We start from the raw sequence: 20979 nt of genomic DNA on the forward strand, positions 1-20979 counted from the left end.
TGAACTACAGATCATTTACTTCCCATAAAATAAGATTGGGAACCTACATGTTTGAAGGGTAATTTTAATGTAATTGATTCCAGCGCCATCATCGGGATATGGCTTAACTACAGATTGTTTACGTTCCATACAATGGGAACCTAAATGTTTAAAGGGTAATTTTAATATAGTTGATTCCAGCGGCATCATCGAGAAATGGCTGAACTATAGATTATTTAAGTTCCATAGAATATATTTGATTCCTGCGCCTTCATCGGGGAATTGTTGAGCTACACATTTATCTCCCTTTGGGAAAGGATACATACCTCCAAAGGGAGGCAAGTGTTTTGTAGTTCTGCTACTTCCCGATGACGGCGCTGAAATCGACTATATTAAAATTACCCTTTTAACATGGAGATTTACAATCTTATTCTATGGGACGTAAATAATCTAATCTGTAGTTCAGCCATTTCCCGATGATGGCGCTGGAATAAACTATATTTAAATTATCCTTTAAACATGTAGGTTTTCAATTTTATTCTATGGAACGTAAATAATCTGTAGTTCAGCCATTTCCCGATGATGGCGCTGGAATCAACTATGATATATTAAAATTACCCTTTAAACATGTAGGTTTCCAATCTTATTCTATGGGACGTAAATAATCTGTAGTTCAGCCATTTCCCGATGACAGCGCTGGAATAAACTATATTAAAATTACGCTTTTAACATTTAAGTTTCCAATCTTATTCTATGGGACGTAAAAATCTGTAGTTCAGCCATTTCCCGACGATGTCGCTGGAATCAACTATATTAAAATTACACTCTTAACATGGAGGTTTCAAATCTTATTCTATGGGACGTAAATAATCTATAGTTCAGCCATTTCCCGACGATGGCGCTGGAATCAACTGTATTAAAATTACGCTTTAAACATGGAGTTATTCAATCTTATTCTATGGGACGTAAATAATCTGTAGTTCAGCCATTTCGCGATGATGGCGCTGAAATCAAATATATTAGAATCGCGCTTTGAAGATTCAGGCATCCAATCTTATTCTATGGAACCCTGTGTATCTTCATGGCATGATGAAACGTATAGGGGATATTTTATCCCGTAAGAAGGAAATTAATACCAAATTTCACTGTGGTTTAAAGTGATTCAAAATGCAATTTTAACGTTACTGGTTTAATGCACTACTACAGGCCATTCAGTTTAGCTTGAGTCTGGCCTTCAGCTGCGCAGAAGCCTGCAGTCAACGCGACGATGCGAGCGAGAGTTCCTCTGAGATCAGAGTTGCTAACCACTTTAACAATTACCTATATAATTAATCTGACTTTAGAGCTTATTGGTAGGGGTGTTCGGTACTCACTACATACATACATACATATATATATATATATATATATATATATATATATATATATATATATATATACAGGATGGCTCAATAAGTCACTTAAAACCCCCAGTACAAGGCCACTGCGGCATGGGACGTGAAAATGGCGATGACCAATCGTTATCAGGCCAAGGGGGAACCACATTAACGTCACCCGCATGGTCGGCAGCCATCTTGATGTCCGTCATCTTGAATTCAACTTCAGAAATTTAAATGGGAAGGGGGTCGTGCGACATATCAAAATGGGCTAGAATTTCACCAGGAAAACAACTGTGACATTTGTTTTCACCTAACTTTAATTGTTGCAGAGTTAACAATACCACAAAGTTATGGCTCAATAAGTCACTTAACACCCCCAGTACAAGGCCACTGCGGCATGGGACGTGAAAATGGCGATGACCAATCGTTATCAGGCCAAGGGGGAACCACATTAACGTCACCCGCATGGTCGGCAGCCATCTTGTTGTCCGCCATCTTGAATTCAACTTCAGAAATTTAAATGGGAAGGGGGTCGTGCGACATATCAAAATGGGCTAGAATTTCATATTGAGCATGTGTTATAACTTTGTGGTATTGTTAACTCTGCAACAATTAAAGTTAGGTGAAAACAAATGTCACAGTTGTTTTCCTGGTGAAATTCTAGCCCATTTTGATATGTCGCACGACCCCCTTCCCATTTAAATTTCTGAAGTTGAATTCAAGATGGCGGACATCAAGATGGCTGCCGACCATGCGGGTGACGTCAATGTGGTTCCCTCTTGGCCTGATAACGATTGGTCATCGCCATTTTCACGTTCCATGCCGCAGTGGCGTTGTACTGGGGGTGTTAAGTGACTTATTGAGCCACCCTGTATATATATATATGCAGTGAGTACCGAACACCCCTCCTTCACAGTCAGAGTAGAGAAATTATCTTAACGTGCATAAGTTTATGAAGAAAGAAGCTGACAGTGTGGTCTTGCGTTGAACGTGAAAGAAGTGCAAAAACGTGCGCAGCTACTGATATGTCAGTATGTACTTTGAAACGGAAATGATCGCTACAAAGTAACTTAGAAAAGATTAGTAACGCCTAACAAACCACGTAGAAGAAAGAAATTTAAAAATGATGTGGAAGAATTTTGACATGTTTGTTTTCGTACAACAATTGACGAATTTCACGATCATGGAGGACAGCGTACTACTACTACTTTAGATTCATAAGTATTTTTTTTTTAATGAGACAACAGCTTATAGCCTTTGCCAGTTTCATGTCTAGTAGAATTGTAACTTCCGCGAATTGCAACACTGCTCCTATGAGTCACGTGACGTCTTCTGCAGGTGACAAACATTTCCCGGTTTGCGACTGCCAGAGGTCAGGCTAAACCGAATGAGCTGTACTTACCTCCTGGTTTTCCCACAATGCCTGAAAGTAGGCAACCAGCACAATAGTTAACTGTGTTGGGCTGCATACAACGAAGGATACGAAGTCCCAAGCGGACTTCACAGAAACGAGTTTCAGCCATAATTCTGTAATTGTTTATTATTGTACTGTTTCTCTCACAGGAACGCGGGCGTACAGGTCAAATGAGGCAAGGGGGGCACTTGCTCCCTGAGCCTCCGACCCGACACTATTAATCTATAACAGAAAACAAACATCTTAAATTATTGTTCTGTCATTGACAGTAGTTGGGATCCACACTTTTCAAGGTAATGTGTCCAGTTCTTTCTCAATATTTTCCATGCATTTAGGGAAGGCAGTTCTTTGGGTACACCCTAGTGTGGAAGGGGAAAACAGAGAGGACGGAAGAGAATAACATGTTCGGACGACTTTATGGGAAGAAAGGGGCAAGGAGTACTAAGGATGAAAAAACAATATAAGAGGCTGAAAGTGAAAGAAGTCACTGAACAGTAGTATACCAGATGGCGGTGGTATCTGACCATCCTGATTCAGGATTCCTACTCGTTTTGGCGAGGCAAATGAAGAGTTTAGGGAAGAAACCTGATAAATCACATTCTCCTGTTTTTACACCAACATACAAAACTATTTAATGCCATCGACAACAGCATATCGATAAAATTGGATCTGTCAGTTTTTTCTCTGCACTCTTCAAGTGTAAAATAGATCTCCATATCATCATCTGGTGCTGTAATATGCAGATAACAACATTTTAAAATGTTAATCTGAATTTCCTATTCATGAGAGTAAACCTAGATAAGAAGATGGAGAAGAGTGGAAATGTGTAATTATATTTCCCTGACTGAATTTTTTCAAATGTTTTGTTTTTATATTTCCCTGACTGAGTTTTACAGACTTTTACATATTTTTACATCATCCTGACTTTTTCATTAACAGCTTGATTTCCCTGACCTCAGTGGAAACCTCGTGAATGACGTTTTCTATAATTTTCTCCAGTCATTCCAGTGAATTACGGAAATAAATATGAAAATTCCGAAACACCGCTAACGCGAGGAATTAATGGATTTCGGCCAGCGAAGCCAAGGCGAGCACAGTTGGCTTTCAAGTGGATCCTGAAGCATTTCGTGACGCAACACAAATGTCTCCGCAACAAGTTGTGTAAACGCTTCTCGCAAAATTCCGCTCTCAACACATTCCGCCTCTCGGAGATGCATTTATCGCAATCATCCTTTGCAAGACATCCTCGTCTATAAATATGACCGCGAGAATCGCACGTAGCGGAAGAGTGCTATCCGCCATGTTTTCCCCCTCGGCGACAGTGTTGCCATAGGTATGACCCTAAAATCCCCATTGCTCATAAAATATTAACCCTGCATCAAATGATATATACTATATTTATGCTCCAAGTGAGAATCTTGAACATTTTTAGTCAATTTTATGTTTTTAGAAGTAGATATACGGCACAGGTGTAATTATGCGTATCTTGAGTCAGTAGCATAGAAAATAAGTCCCGCGGACCTCCGTGGCGAAGTGGTTAGTAATCAGCGTGCTATGACGCTAGGCGTCTTGGATTTGGATCCCGGCCTGTGCATGGGTGTTCCTTGTAAATATCTATTCATAAATTTCCTCATTTCATCACTCATCCTCATCGCAATTAGCCAAAAATGGCAGAAAAGCGACGATAAATAAAACTCAAATCAAACTGAAAGAAGTCAAGTAGAGACAACTGGAAGGATTGCAGTCGGAAGTAGAGCATCTTACGAACAGTAGTTTGAAGGCAAACAAAGTGATATTTGATTTTGAAACTTGTTTCATGGAGATAGGATATCGTGGCTTGGCATTTTTGATAAGTTTGATGACAGATGGTAGGCCTGTGTTGCTGCAGCCATGAACCTTCGGATTTAAGAAGGCTAGAGAGAGAGTTGATTAATTATTAATTTTGTTTATTTTACATCGCCTCTCTGCTCCTTTTGGCTAATCATCGCCACGATGAGGATGAATACGGATGAACAGACTTTAACAAACATATACGTACATACATACATATATACAGGGTATCATTTTAATGGCACACTCGGACCACGGAAACGTATAGCGGACATCAAAACAAACAACTTTTCTCAGTAACATTTTTCTCATTGGTGCATCGTTTCGGCGCTACAGTCGTTCAAAAAAGCCCGTTTTGCCGCCTGAATGCTGGCAACCACACACATCATTTGATTGCATTTGTGACGTCATATCCCGTCGTGAAGCGATGCGTTCCAGGGTTGCCAGGAACACACACATTCTGTGAAAAAATGACATAGCTACAATCAGCCACATTATGTACCGTAAAACAAACTGAGAAAACACGTTCTGTAACCTAACAGGAAGTAAACAAACGATACGGAAAATGGTAGAAAGAAAATAGAATTCAAGTGGAAGTGGTCATATCGAATTTTGTCTTAGCTTACATGTCAAATATTTGCAAATCTAGTTACCAAGTTGGCAACTACGATTTATTCTATCCACTTCGTCCTTCTGATACTAGTTGTCTGTGACACACTGAACAGATGACAAAATAGAAATGAGAGAACTCAAAATTCCAAAGGTAAGCAACACATAATATAATATATATTCAGGGCATTATGAGGCAAGTGACAAAAATGGTTGAAAATACAGGGATATAAATAGTAGTAATACAAGCTCTCCGACGACTGTGTTTATCTATGCACCGGATACACAGGTAATAGTTTGCAACTATGAACAGGGCAGTAAATTCGCTACTGATTCATCATTAGATTGTTACTGTGGTTCTACGTGTTTTAACCGTAATGTAACAACGTGAACCTCGGATACTTCCGTTATCAGCACAAAAGTACCACAAGGCATCTGGACACAAACCTGTAGATATCTATCAACCTTGCAACGAGATTTGCAAATATAATTGACGTGTAGCTGGGCGTAAACAGCCACATGTAAGTTGTAAGTCCAATAAAATTTATTGTTGTTGATATTTGACATGTAGGCTGAGACAAAATCTGATATTGACACTTCATTTTGAATAAGTTTTTTACCGTTTCTCATATCGTTGGTTCACTTCCCCCTTCCCCTGAGATGACTGCTGATTGTGGCTGGTAAGCTATGATGTTCGGTTTACTGGACGCGTTTTCTCGCTTCGTTTTTACAGCTAATAATGTGTTTGTTAGTTTGTCATTTTTCACAAAATTTGTGTGCTCCTTGCAACACTGCCGTGCGCTGTTTCGCCGTAGGAAATGACGTCACAGATACGATCAAATGTTGTGTTGGGTTGCCAGCATTCAGGCGGCAAAACGGTCTTATTTGAACGGCTGTAACGTCGAATTGACGCACCAACGAGAAAAATGTTACTGAGAAAAGTTGTTTGTTTTGATGTCCTCTATACTAATCTGTGGCCATTAAAATGACAGCCTATATATATATATATATATATATATATATATATATATATATATATATATACATACATAGCTACTATAAAGCACACGAGCTCCACTGAGGATTATACTGGCTGTGAATTTAAGCGCCAGAGATTTCTTTTTATATGTTTCTGAAATATAGAAATTCATATAATGAAAACTAATTAAGTTAAGGTGTTTCGTCAGAGTATACGTACGCACATTTTAACCATTTTCTGTTATTTTCAGAAATTTCCCTTTTTCAAGGTGTAAAGAACTTTATTTTACACTTAGATTTTGTCAGAGCATTTTGAAAATTTCTCCTTTTGCGTTAGTCGAATGAGAAAGAAGCTTTTCGGTGACTGATAATAGGCTTTAATTTACGTTTGAAAATTTGCACAAAGTTGTCATTGAAAACTGCATAAATGTTACACCTTACGAAGAAAAGACAAGTCATTTATTAGAATTTTATAGTTGTGGCGTCTTTGTAGACACTTTAGCAGAAGTCACATGTTGCTTATATGGTGATTTTTAGCCCGCCTGGAGCGTGGTACTGATCATATAACTTTCAGTATGGTCATGTGCGTCACCAAGGCGCACAACGAAGCGTCGTCGCCTTGTAATCAAGAGGTCTCGGGTTCGATACCCGGTGGAGGCACATAGTGGTTCGAATCTCACTTTAGACTGTAGGCCCAGTCCCAATTAGCCTTACTGTGCATAAAGTGGACTTAAAACGTCAACTCAATCAATGTGCGTCACCAAAAAAAAATTATTGGAGAGTCAGGCCACTGTTTTTTAATTTTTTTTTTACATTTCGTACAGTTTGTCAACAAAATGCAGAGCTATTGTATTTTGTTATTACCTCGTTGAAGAAGGAGATAGAAAACTAACTTTTGGAACATTGAAAGCTATGGAACCATTTATTCTTTGGTTTAAATAGTAGAATATGAAAACCTAAACTGGTTCCTATATTTTACACTCAATTTTTTCATTTTAACTTTGTTATTGTGTTCGAATACTAACTAATTGAACTTTATTTATGTTATTAACAATAAAAGTAACAAACTTTCTGCTTTTTTGTAACTTGAAATGAACAGTGCTAATTCCAACTGGGGAAAGAGGGGGGGGGGGGCGATGGACCTGTTCAACCTCCTTTCCCAACGCTCAAGAGTATGACCGAGATTGATGTGTCTTCATGGCATGGTGCAATGCATAAGGGATAGCGTTACCTTTTACCTCAATGCAATGTGAACGATATCGGCTGGCTATATTATGTTCAAACTAAATGAATGGTGCTCTAGAAAACTTCCCCTTCGTACTGTACTGATTTTTTCGCACCTTGAGAAATTTGCCTTGGTATGGCAACACTGGCTGTCGGTTCCGGTCAGCACTAATGCGTTGTTAATGTTAGCCGTTGAGCGAACGATTCGCCTTTCGAAAACTGATCAAATCGGCAGCAGATAAAAGTCGCTTCCTCGTCTGTAGGTGGCTCTGCTTCGCCCGGCCGATCTCCGCAAAGGAATTCGTGGAGCTGCCGCGGTGCCTGCTGGGAAGACTTTGGCCGTCTGCCGGGGAGGCGCAGGGAGAGGGCGAGTAGTGTCCGGTGAGGCAAGGAGGCCGCACCTGAAGAAACTTTTTGTGATTTCGCCGAGTGACCGCGGGTGAACAGCAGCCATGGAGACCGAACAGACAGTCAACGAGACTTTCGATGGAGGAATGCGGCGGAAAGTCGTCAGGACGACGTACAAAATCGAGGAGGTGAGTGTGAAGTTACGAGTCCCAAATTAACAGCTCTGCCCCATTCGTCATAAATAGCATTGGTGAAGCTTTCAAGTTGTTGTGGGAAGGCACAGATTGCTGTCTAGTATTCCCGCCAGCACAGTTAATGGAACCCAATTTGAAATCAAATAAACCCAAGTTTTCTTTAACCAGTTTGACTTAACTTCTTTTGCAGAATGCTATACAGCCACCCAGTTCACAACTCGATTTTGGAACTGTCTCCGAATCAATCCACCTTTGTATTACATACGACTTGATGAAAGCACAGAATTTTGTACGTGCTAAGCTAGCAAATGATTTTGAATCAAATAAATCCTACTGTATAGCATACTCTTTGGAGATGTACTTGGGGGATAAGATAGATAAACGTTCTCAAAGTGAGATGAATCAGCAGATTGAAACGACGTGGGTACTGCATTTACAGAATTTTAACCTGATGTAGCCACGAAGAAAGAGAACGTAATTCTGGTGGAATTAAATCTAACACAACATATCGTAACCTAAACTGACCTAACCTAACAAAAACCATTCAACACGCAAGACATAGATTCACTGTATTTCATGACATAGTTTGACTGTCATCTAACGCAAATGCTGACCTCCGTGGTGAAGTGGTTAGCACAAATCGCTACGACGCCAGGGGTTCCGGGTTCGTACCCTAGCCTGGACATTGGCTTTCTTTGTTGTTGTTTGAATGGAATTATTGTATCACTATGTAATGTTATTTCATCAATTTCATCATATCATCACTCATTTTCATCGTCGCGATTGGCTAAAGTGGCAGAAAATCGACGTAAAATAATCTAATTCAATTCAATCTAACGCAAGAAGGACTTACTTTTCTATAAATGAGGTAGTATCGCATAAAATGGGCGAAAAGCCGACTGTCTCACCCCCTAAGACTTTCAAAAGCAACAGTAAGTCCTTAATTAACACAGAGTAATTAACAATTGCTCGTTTCCTATCACCCGTAGAAAGGGAACCACGATCAAGAGTGCGTCTGGCAGTCACACTGAAGACCCGGGTTTGAATCCGGGGAAGGCTGATCTCTGATTGGAATTTTACGAATCTCTGAGGCTCACCCAGCCTTTAATAAATGATTATCGGGGAGGACAAAGGCGACCGGAAAGTGGTGCTGATCACACATCCTCAAATATGACCTGGATCACGAATGTTTGGAGGCCTACCTGCACGTCCTCACTCCCACATGCCTTCCTGACGCAATGCAATGCACTTGGATACGACCTTCAATGAACATTCGGAGGTCAGTTCGAAAAAAAAGTCATCCGTCCCCTACGACAGAAAGTCGTTAATCCGCCACTGCGCATTACATAAATTACATAAATAATTGTAACGGTAACGACTTGCTGTTTAAAAAAGTAACGATCATTGCTGTATGTTACTTTACATGCGTTATTTTGCAAAGTTCAGAATTGGGCCAATTTAATCGCTAGAACAAAACCTGATATCTTACAGTGCAAGAAAATAATTTTACTTTAAAATCATTAGTAGCACCTTTCCAGCCAAGTTTAAATCTACACGTTCAAGTGGCTTTGTTGGTGTGGAGTAAAAGCATCTAAATTTATATCCACATTGACGGCATTTCGTTTGTTCGTCAATGTAGGCCGGGTGGTCAGCACATGGGCTGTTGAAAACCAGGTCTTTCGTTGACGTCAATAGGATTCAACACATGGTGCGGGCCAGGCGCGCGCGAGAGATAACGAAGTGCTTTTAGAGGAAAAGGACGCACGAGCCATGACGCAGGGGAAGTTCAGAGTGTAATACGCGCTGGAAAGTTTAGAACACTTACAACCGCGTTGAGAACCAACACATCCAACTCTCCTTCCAATTCCCACATATTGAACGAAAATAACTTGATTTTTGGTTTGATTTTACGCTATGAATTTACAGTACCGGAAGTATCTCCAATTGCTTTCAAATTCGGCATACTCACTAATTTTGGCCTCGTAATCACGAATCTGCAGTTAAAAATTGGCGGTCACGTCTAGAAATTGCAAAATAACCTTGTCAATTACCGCTATGATTCTCCATACACTAACATGGAAACGATATGAAGACGTCTTCCTTTCCGCACAACGGTCTTGCTACCAACGTTGCTCAAGTGTTGTGCAATAAGTGAGAGCGTTGATTTGCATGTGAGAAAATGGCATCTTGCGTAAAGGTGGGAAACATGTTTTCCCCACGAACCATTCACGGTAAGGTTAGGTTTGGTTAGGCTAGGTTAGGCAAGCATAGTTAAAATTAAGGGCCATCATAAACATAGTTTTGAAACGCTAATCATTGCAAAAAAAAGTTCTTTCCTTCATAAATCAAGGGTGTTTACTCCGTTCACGGACCCACTTTTTTCGACTTATTTTGCAATTTCTAGACGTGACCGCCAAATTTTAACTACAGATTCGTGATTACGAGGCAAAAATTAGTCAGTATGCCGAATTGAAAGCAATTGAAGATACTTCCGGTATTGTAAATTCGCTCCGATTTTACTTTTGTTAATTAGCGTCTCTTTTCTTCCACTATTGACTAATCGCGACGATGAGGATGAATGATGGTGTGATAAAATTCATAAAGGGACACTTACAAAGAACACCAATGCCCAGTCCGGGATTCTAAGCCAAGACCCCTTTAAGTTCAGTAACGTACCACGAAATTTCGTAGGAGACTATATGAAGGTTGTAGCTTATTTCTTACGTAGTCAATGATTTTTTTTTTTTTTTACTATTCAACGTTTCCTTTATAAAATATGAATCAAGAGGGAGAAGTATACACCCCTATAACCCCTTCTACACAACTAATGCAGTTGGTTGAAATCTCCGAGCACATTTATATACAGCCTTTCATAATTCGATGCGAAAAATGGTGTATTTTATGCAGTGATGTGCCGTAGACTATAATTTTACGTCTACATGCGTTGTCTACACGTAATCTACGCATAGATTACATTGGCTTGTAGTTTACATAGACTACGTAGACAATCTAAAGTGCATTAAAATTAATTTTCAAGGCTTTCATGAAATGAAAGTGACATTTTCAACTATATTGGTTCCTAACGAAATGAAAAGAACCCTATTTACAACAAAATTTATCTTCTTCTATTATCAACTATGGAAGAAGATAAATAGTATGCAAAAATCAACAACAGATGGCAGTCGTGAGGCACGAGTGGTAGTTTCCCCATAAAGCACTAGAATATTTCCTATATTACGTTTCTTCCTAGGTGAGAAATTGTTCGAATTTGAAAGAAAGAATATGAAACGTTTTCCACACATATCAGCAACTGATACGCAGTATAATTTTCTTTTAATTCCACGGCGCTCTTTGCTAAGTTATTACCTTTCGCCATGTTGTTAACATAGATTACGTAATCTACGTGTATAACATAGTCTACGTGTAGAATGTAGACTATCGTTGTTTACGCGTAGACGCACATCACTGATTTTATGACACCCGTGTTCTTTCACATCTCAGAATTGCTGTAGCTCTCTTCCTCGCCAGCTTCATTAATCGAATGGTTAGCGTAGCGCTCTACGAAGCTAGAGATTCTTTGTTAAACTCCATAAATAAGACTAACATTTCATTACTCTTGTTACGTTATCAATTTCATCAATTAACCATTGATTCTCGACCTCGCGATTTACTTAAGAGATGCAGGAAAGCGACTAAAAACGACAAACTTACAAATATGGCATACAAGTAGAATATTTTACATTAGATTGCAGTATTTGTTTTTCATTTCCCGAGGTTCCCTGTTTGACGTTGAAAGTTTCCGTCTATGGTTCTTTATTGCGGCAGTGCTGCCATCTATTTTTGCTTTCTAAAAACTGCCTCGTATGCTAATGTTGCGGGTCCCGACAATCCAATGGCACGGTTGCCATACGCAGGTGAGAGTTTTGCTATTTATCTTACAAATAAAAATATTCTTCCCCTCCCTCCAGTTTCTGTAGTTTCTGTAGTCCACAATCACCTGCCAATCCTTCCTAATTACAATTCTCCTTCTCTCAACTCGCAGGAAGTGAAGGATGCAAATAGCCTGTTAAGAGGTATATGGATGCAAGACATCCGTTCTCTGGTTTATTTTTTACCTATTTAAACATTACATTTCGAGTGATCAAATCTTCCCTCACCTACAAATAAACTTTTTTACACCTTTGCCATTGGTAGGATCGAAACTGGATCGAAACTACAAGTCTTGCGATTTACTATGTTACTGATATATGTTCGATCTCCATTATTATTGGCAAGTCGCAAAATTATTATTATTATTATTTTTTAACTGTATTGGTTGTGGACTGTGGACATAATTCATGCACCAGTTCACAATTTATCAAATTACAATATGTACATGCATGCATATAATATTTGTACACACACACACACATGACTTTCATAATAAAGATAAACCATTTCATTACACATTTATAACATTATCTTTGAATTTCTCAAATATTTTGTAAGAATATTGATCATCGAAGATGAAGAAGTCAGTAGTCAAGGCAGTGTCAGTGGCGCTTGATGTCCACTCTCGTGCAAGTCCTGTAAAAATTGGTCTCTGTGTGTTTCATGAAGTTTGCACTGAAATATAATATGGTTCGGAGTTGCAATATATTCACTACACAAACAAACTGGTGAAGGCACTAAGTTCTTCTTGTAAAGGTGAGCTGCGGCGATAGTGTGATTTAACCTGCAGAGCATTATAGTTGTGAGGGAACTCCGGGAATTCTTTCTTGTATGGAGTAGCACACCTTATTGCATCGAGTACCAGTATTCGCAATCAAACAATCCAACGGCCGTTTTCAATAAAGTTTCCGTCTGTAGTTTTGGAGTCACATATTAAGCAAATGTTGCTTAGTGTCGCAAAAAGTTCATCTGAAGGTGAGAAAGAGGTTGACACTTCCTCTCTCTTTAGGACAAAATATATGATTGTTATTTGTAAACTTTTGCCTATTCGTGATGTCAAAGTATATTGGTCTACCTTAATTTATGTAACTTAACATGAATTTTCCTCATATGAAATATCACTCGAAGTTATTAGAATTTGGAATTACGATGCTTTTTCAAGACATGGAAAAAGGAATATGACTTCATACTTAAGTTGTAATGTTGAGAAAAGTGTTACTTAGCCGCAAGAATTGCGTATACTCCAAAGAGAACGCAATGTGTGAGAAAGGATAATAGAGTCAATTTGGATTTAGTTATTAATTTTTATACAATAACTTCCCATAACCTCAACGTTATATCGTGTATGTTGGGAGTTTTCTTCCTTATTTCGACCCTAGTGGCATTTTGTTGGTAGTTTGTAAAGATTGGTACAAATTACCCTCACAACTCTAAATATGAACTTACACCTCCTCACCCCAGAAATATTTTTTGTGATAAACCCTGTCCTCACTTCAACTGCGTTGAAGCTTTGTAACACGATAACTCCCTGTCTAGAATCATTTACCCTTTTGGACGCTTAAGGAATTCTTATTTTTATACATGGCAATTCTAATATTATTCAAACTGTCCTCTTTCTCTTGCAATTGCAACAACCGGAGCATTGTTGTTCCTGGTGCGGATACTCTCGGCGCCGAGCTGTGTATATTAACGCAGAGCCATAAATAGATTGTTTCAGCGAACAGCAAAGGACGACTGTTTCATTCTGTGCTGGGTGAAGGGAGCGCCTGTCTCGGCTCGATCTACAAAAGAATGAATGACAGTGCAAGCGCCTGTCTATGTTACAACACGGATTGCTACAATGAGAGAAAGTTAAATTCCAGGACATTTTCTCCAAAAATAAGTAAACCAATTGTACTTTCAGCTGAAAAGAAGGCACATTTATTATCCCACTGTAACCAGGGCCGGATTAAGACGAAATTGGGCCTGATGCTTGAAATCTTCGGTGAACAATAAACACAACGACGTTATAATTACGTCACAGCGCAAAGAATAATAGTAACTGTATAATAAGTAACGCTGTGTCTAGGCGTCCGGAATTGGGCACCTCTGTCGGCACCTCTGGCCCCAAGAGGAGAGAAAGAAAGTAGAACCAAAATATTTATTTATTGATTGATTTGTTGTTTTAAGTCCACCTTATGCACACATAGGCTAATCGGGACTGGACCTACAGTTTGTAGTGGGATCCGAACCACTGTGCAATGTGTCCACAATATTCATGAAGCTAGATGTTTAATACAAGTTGTCACCAGCAGTGACGTTCCAGTAGAAACCCAAGAACCAGCAACTGATACAGATTTAAGTAGACAAACCAAGCCGCAATCGTTGACAGTTGAATGCTGGATTGACATTCCTCAATTCCTGCTCCAGATAAAGGTGCACGCATCTTATTTTGGAATATGTAGTAGATACAGATTGAAACAAATTATAGATTTCTGTGTCTTGTTTGAATATGTAGCATATCCCCACCATATTGATTGATTGAGTTGGTGTTTTAAGTCCACTTTATTCACAGTAAGGCTAATTGGGAGTAGACCTACAGTTTAAAGAGGGATCCGAACCACTATGTGCCTCCACCGGGTATCGGACCCGGGACCCCTTGATTACAAGGCGACGACGCTACCGCTGCATCATCGGGGAGGCCCATCTATGCCATATATTTCATGAACGTAAATGACATGTTTCTGTACTATATTTGGATGATTGATTGATTTTTATGTTATGGCCACATCAGCACATTGGCAATTTTTACCGGTCACGCAATACGTGGATAAGCCTCTTAACTAAAACAAAATTGAGTACAGGCACCTACTTACTCAAGTTTTAAAACTAATTCATTCATTCACATTACTTAACAAGAACTAAAACTATTCTATCTCTGAGGACTTAAACCTCCTTAACTAGTTAAAAGCTGAGGCAGTACAGGGGCACTCAGCACACACAAGGATAAACACGACTTTAGAAAGGATTATCCTGGTTGCGGGTGCAGGTACCATGGCTTCGTTAGCCTGCAAGAAACAGGTGCGGTACGTGGAGGTGAGGTTAACTCTCGGGTGCCTTACCAGAAGGCCACCCTTACACCTCGTACCATATCTTCGAATCTTGAACATAAAAATGTAACAAAAGTATGAAAAACTCAACATGCTGACCAAGGCAGAAATTTATTTTATTTTAAAACTTAAACTAAACGTAACGTTTCAACCTTCTAGCAAGGTCTTCATCAGACTCTGTACCAGGTACAAAAATAGCGACGAATGCGAACAAGAAAAAGGAAAACCGAGAAGAGGAAGGGATTATCTACGAAGTGAAGTGTAAAGAATGTCAGAGTGTGTACATAGGAGAAACGAAAAAGAGCCTGAAAGACAGGTTGAAACAACATAGAGATGATGTACAACTTAAGAGAGAGAGAGAAATGCGATATTTAAACACACGAGAGAAACAGGATATGAGATAGAGTGGGATGAGGCTAAGCAGATAGGAAGGGAGAAGAGAGTACTAGTGAGAAAATGGAAGGAGGCCAAGGATATAGAGAAGAAAAGGGAAGAAGACACAATGAACTGGAATGGGGGACTGAAAATAAACAAAGAATGGAAGAAGGTGTTAGAAAGAGTAGAAAGGACAAGAGCGAAAGAGGAGAGAAGAAGGAAGAGGAATGAAGAAAGAAAGGGAAAAGAGAGTGAGATAAAGAGTCGAACCACTTTCCAGATGATACGAAATGTTTAGCTAAATCGCCTGTCAGGTGAAAGCACAGTTGACAAGGGAAGGCCACCTGCTGGAATGTTCCAGAAACAACTTTCTAATAATCTTGTGTTTGGAGGGGAGTGATTTTTGTACCTTGTTTTATTTGTACTTGGGAACAAAGTCTGATGAAGACCTTGCTAGAAGATTGAAACGTTACGTCTAGTTTATGTTTTAAAATAAAATAAATTTCTGCCTTGGTCAGCATATTGAGTTCTTCATATCATGGAAACAAGGCTTAATGGTGTTATAACATAAGTAGCCTTGTTACATTTTACAAGGGAAAGTCGACTCTTTCTGATCGAAAGGCTAAAACCGTTAAAATAACATTGCGAGAGGATGCATAAACAAAAACAAGGCTCCTTTGCATATGGCGCCTTTGAAAGTGATCACGCGGCATCTCGCTGTCAGCGTCCTTCCCTCCATCCCTGCCCCAGTTGGTTTGCAGCCAACCGGGAGGAATCCTCGAGGCCCGAAGATGCGTTTCCTAATCCTCGATGAAGCGAACAAACTGCGAAAGAGTTGCGAGCCTCCTCCCTTGCCAAGGGAACCGGATACGCCACTACATCCCCAAAGACCTTGTCGTGCTGTTAACGTTCCAAGGATGGTATGCGACTCAATAAATTAAGTACTCATCGATACAAAGTACTTGCACTTGGCATCATTCCACCATCACACCCTTAGGCGAGATTTCAGTTGTCAAGGGGACAAGCATGGTGCGAATTACTGAATATTTTCCCCACTATAACTAAGTGTATCTGGCAACGATGGTAAATCCCCCTTCATCACAATACAATGACAATATTTACATGCAGGTTCGACGAAGGCGCCTCATAATCAATGAATCTCGGGTTCGATATCCGTTGGAGGCACATTGCACAGCGCTTCGAATTCTACTTTATACTGTAGGTCCACTCCCGATTAGCCTATCCGAGCAAAAAAACAAACTTTGAAACTTTGAAAATCAAATGTATCCATTAGATTTTTTACATGTAAACTTTGATGACTTCTATCAGTGATGTGCCGCAGACTATGTGTACGTCTACACGTATTGTTGACGCGAAATCTACAATGGCGGCGATTGGGTTGCAAAACTGGGGGGAGGGCAAGGGCAGTTCACTTGCTCTTGGTACATAGTGCGGGAGGAAAAGTGGTAAGAAGTGGGGGCAACTGCCCCCTCACTCCCCCTAATCGCCACCACTGATAATCTGGGTTATATACTCTAGCTAGACAATGTAAACTACAACCAGTTTTAGGGGGGAAAGTAGCATTTTAAAATAATGTTAGTTCGTATCGAGCTGAAAGCAATCCAGTTTACAACAAAGATTTATCGCATTCTCTTTGGATCATCAACTGTTGGAAAAAGTGAAATGTAGACAATAAGCACGTGGCATACATTTTAGACAAATGTAGTATATTTTCCATCAAATCACGAGAATTATACACATATTGTGCTTGATACTCATCAGAAAATTGTTCGTATTTGTAAATATGGCTGCAAGGCACTTCCCATGCTTCTCCAACAACTGAAACATAGAATTATTATTATTCACTTCTACAACGCCCTTGTTAAGCCCACGTTTGCCGCCATGTGTTAAACATCTTAACATGCTTCATTTTGATTAATCTGAATATATCCTAATAGTAGGCACAGAAAACCGAGAGATAATTAGATTTGCAAAGTGCAATGATGAGGAAATATATTTCACCACGGTTCCAAGATCTTCAGCTGGAAACTGTTGCAATAAATTCTCTCTGGAGCTGGAGGCGTCGACGTGATGCGAGCTTGTTTATTTCGTTTGCAATTTCGCAGCCTTCCTCCGTGGGGCAGAGGCCGAATATGTAAACACTGTCGGTCACCAGCACCACTCAAATGGCCGGCCTCAGCATTTCATTTCCGCTTCCTGAACTTGGCGGGAAAAGCCAACATGTCACTTGGAATTTCTAACTTCTGAATATTATTTTTGTTTATGTTGTATCTAAAACAGCATTTTTTTAAAAAAAAAACGTTGCCGACCCACAGCAGATGTTTCATTAACTTGTTAGTTGCAAACCACGGAAATACGCCAACGTGATAATTTTGTGTGGAACAAAATGTATCCCGCCCTTTTTCATTGCTTCCTGTATGATTGATTGATTTGGTGTTTTAAGTCCACTTTATACACAGCAAGGCTAATCGGGATTGGACCTACAGTTTAAAGTGGGATCCGAACCACTATGAGCCTCCACCGGGTATCGAACCCGGGATCCCTTGATTACAAGGCGACGACGCTACCACTGCGCTCTGTTTGTTTCTATACGACACTTCCAAATAAGATCAAGGATTTTTAATGTCTGTCGAAAAAAAACAATTCGAATATATTTTTTTTTTATTAACCATAAATAAGTTACCAGACTCTTGGATCACCCTGTACTGGGCACGTACACAGAACCCAAAATGTATGCATGTCTGACTGCACTAATATAAAGTTCTCATAATACATGTAGATAAATCATTGAAAGTTCGTACAGTGCGATGTACAAGTATTACCCGGCAAATTGTTCATGGCTACTTTCATTAATTTTTCTATTGCATCTTACGTGGTTTGAAGGAATGATTTTTAACTTCCTGGAGCAGAGGTTGTCAGCAGCTTGTTTCGCGTTTTGTTTCCATTCTTGAAGCTCGCAGTGCACGAAATAAATAGAATAAGCTTGCTGATGGACAAGTCCGTTAGTAATACTTATGCATCCCACTGTAAATGAATAGTGTTGCAGAGATACGCATCAAAAGATGTGCTTTAGTTGCGTCGATTAGACAAGGTCATTTCGAAGTAAACTAAAATTGCACATTAATTAATTGTGTCAGTTGGTGCATAGTAGCTAATGTGTTCGTTGAATGCACTCGTACTAACAGAAAACAAAGCGAAATCTATTTTATCCTCAGGTATCTTATTGGGTCGATGTAGTAATCATTCATCCGGGACGGTAGAGCAACTTGCTGCTTATAGTGAGCTTGGTGGTAAGGTGCAAGAGGTACTACTATAACAACATACACTAATAAAGAACTAGAAATGGCAAATAGTCAACACTTGGATTTTAAAACCTTCGAACCTGAATCATACATAGTGAGGTAGGATAATTACCTGTCTAACGTGTAGTCTGATGGTAAAATCCAAGAACGAAGTGTAAGCCTGTACTGAAGGCTTGTTTTGTCAGGCTGAATCAGACAGACTCAGTCTGTTCGAAGAGAAAACGAAAAGCTGCTCCTGACTATTCGAAGTCAATCAAAAGAGTGATCATACCTTTCTCCTCTATTCCTCTACCAGTGGAGACCTGCTCCATGCCGATTCGTCAAGTTCTGTCTTCCTATTCTCTTAGCAAAATTACTGCCTGTTTACCTGTCTGCCAGTTTGCTACACCAACACTCCAGGAAGTACGTTAGCACTTGACTTTGCATATTTGAAATGCATAAGAAGATTAGGCAGCTGGTAGAATAAGTGAATGACCCTTGTTCAGATTGAAGCTTTTATTAAATATACAGGCTTACGCTTCGTTACGCATTAGCAACAATAGTTGGGATGGAATGCAGATATAGATTTCAACAATACTGGAATCCAGATGTAGACCAACATACAATTTTGTAATGCTTTATGACGTTTCTTTCCAGGGAAGATAGATAAAGTGTACCAAAAAAAAATTGAAAATTTGCAACATGATAGTGATAAACATGAAAAATAGTTTGACGCAATAGGTTGGTGTCAGCATTACTTCCGGTATGAGTGAACTCCTCTTGGTTTTTTTATGTAGATCTGCTGTTTAATTGGAAAATATTATGGACCATATGTAGCTACTTAACGGGGGTTTAATGTATGTTAGTCAAAAGTAAAAGTAAAGGTTTACTCTAGAAATTTCAGTAATTACACACACACACATACATACACATCCTAAGAAAGTTTCTTGCCTTGTTCCCCCAAAGTCTGCCCCTGTGGATATGATTTAAATGTAAATTTACAAAAATGTATAGACAGCTAGGGTTGTCAAGTCCAAATAAAGAAAGAAAGAGTATTATCTTTGCCGGTGTTGTCATGGCCTGGCAACAGTGGTGAACATCAATCGACGAACTGTTTGTTTCCCTTAAGTCGAAAGAAGATCTATTCTCGGTTAATAACCTTCGATCTTCCTCGAAATTTTCTATCATCTATTTATAACTCGCTTTGTTATTAGAAGATGCAGAAATAGACTGGGTATGTGAACCTTCCTTGTTTTTTTAAATACTTTTTTCATAGATCGCGGCACTTTGCGTATTAAGTGCATGTCGTGGCAAAGTGAATGACATGGCTAAGATTAGCACCGAATGGCGAAGTTCGGTTAAGCACTCTGCTAAAATTGTTGTACGTGGGTTGTTACAAGATTGACGAGAGTTACGAATCCTGTGTATCAAATTAACAAAATCTTTACTTGAAATAGCAAGGGAAATATAGGGAAGGTGCTTCTTTCATCATCCTCTTTTGACTAATTTTGAGGGGCAACTGCCTTTTGAGGATGACATATTTTTTGTTGCTTTTTCACTTTTAGCCCAACCGCGACGCCGAAGAAAATGATGATTGGATGAAATTATGAAGACACACTCATAAATCCCTTTGTGGCACTTATTTCGTGATGAAATTTGTGATTACTCTTAATAGTGTGTGTTGTGCGATGGAAAACACATATATTAACAAGGTTAACTGAATTTATTAAGGAACTCACAAAACAACGTAACACTTTACATTATAACGAAACTACATTCCCCCATTCCAGGTTCTGTTTTGCACAGACTCTTGTCTCACAACAGTAGCTTGCTTCTTCTTCCTCTAAGAGCCAGCACTACAGTGTGCTCCATATTTTGAAGAAAAAATCTGGACAATGTAAAAAGTTAGACAATAATCATGTTTCTCTTATGGGTCCTCCTCTTGGGAGTATTATTGGAATATTTTCTGATAGGTGTTTGTGTGTTTCTCTCTATAAAGTTGGTGGTAACATACAATTAGAACATGAAGCTATTAAAACTTAATAGAGTAGTATAACAATTACTTTTGCATTACTTTCAATGCCAATGTCCATAACCAAGTTCATCTTGAAGTTTAAAAGCAGCAATTTCAATAAAAATACACTTTGGAACATAAATGAACATTATGCTTAATCTATCATTAGAGCGAAATATTGATGTAAACATGTAAGTTACATGAAGTATTGCTACACATTAAAAATTTTATTTTTGAAACTTTAAAAAACGAAAGTCCAGTTCCCTGGTAACTTACTCTACAGGGTGATTCAAAAGTCTTGTCACACCTACACA

The 20979-nt window shown here is 39.2% G+C and overlaps 1 protein-coding gene across 8 annotated transcripts in view; it reads left to right on the forward strand.

Moving 5' to 3' along the window:
• The first annotated feature begins 7766 nt into the window (after nucleotides 1-7766).
• The window catches only part of tmod (tropomodulin), a 132994-nt gene continuing 119781 nt past the window's right edge, over nucleotides 7767-20979 (forward strand). For 3 of the 8 annotated variants that reach the window (XR_014440672.1, XM_083110852.1, XM_083110853.1), the window contains exon 1: nucleotides 7767-7949. Coding sequence is in view for 6 of the 8 variants with exons in the window: in XM_083110852.1 (XP_082966978.1) it covers nucleotides 7866-7949 (84 nt within the window). In the remaining 2 variants the exon portion in view is untranslated. The remainder of the gene's footprint in view (nucleotides 7950-20979) is intronic. The other 5 variants (XR_014440674.1, XM_083110854.1, XM_083110855.1 and 2 more) reach the window with 2 other exon arrangements.

Source organism: Lepisma saccharinum, chromosome 24 (genome assembly GCF_977018435.1).
Source record: "Lepisma saccharinum chromosome 24, izLepSacc3.1, whole genome shotgun sequence".
NCBI classification, from domain to species: Eukaryota; Metazoa; Arthropoda; class Insecta; order Zygentoma; family Lepismatidae; genus Lepisma; species Lepisma saccharinum.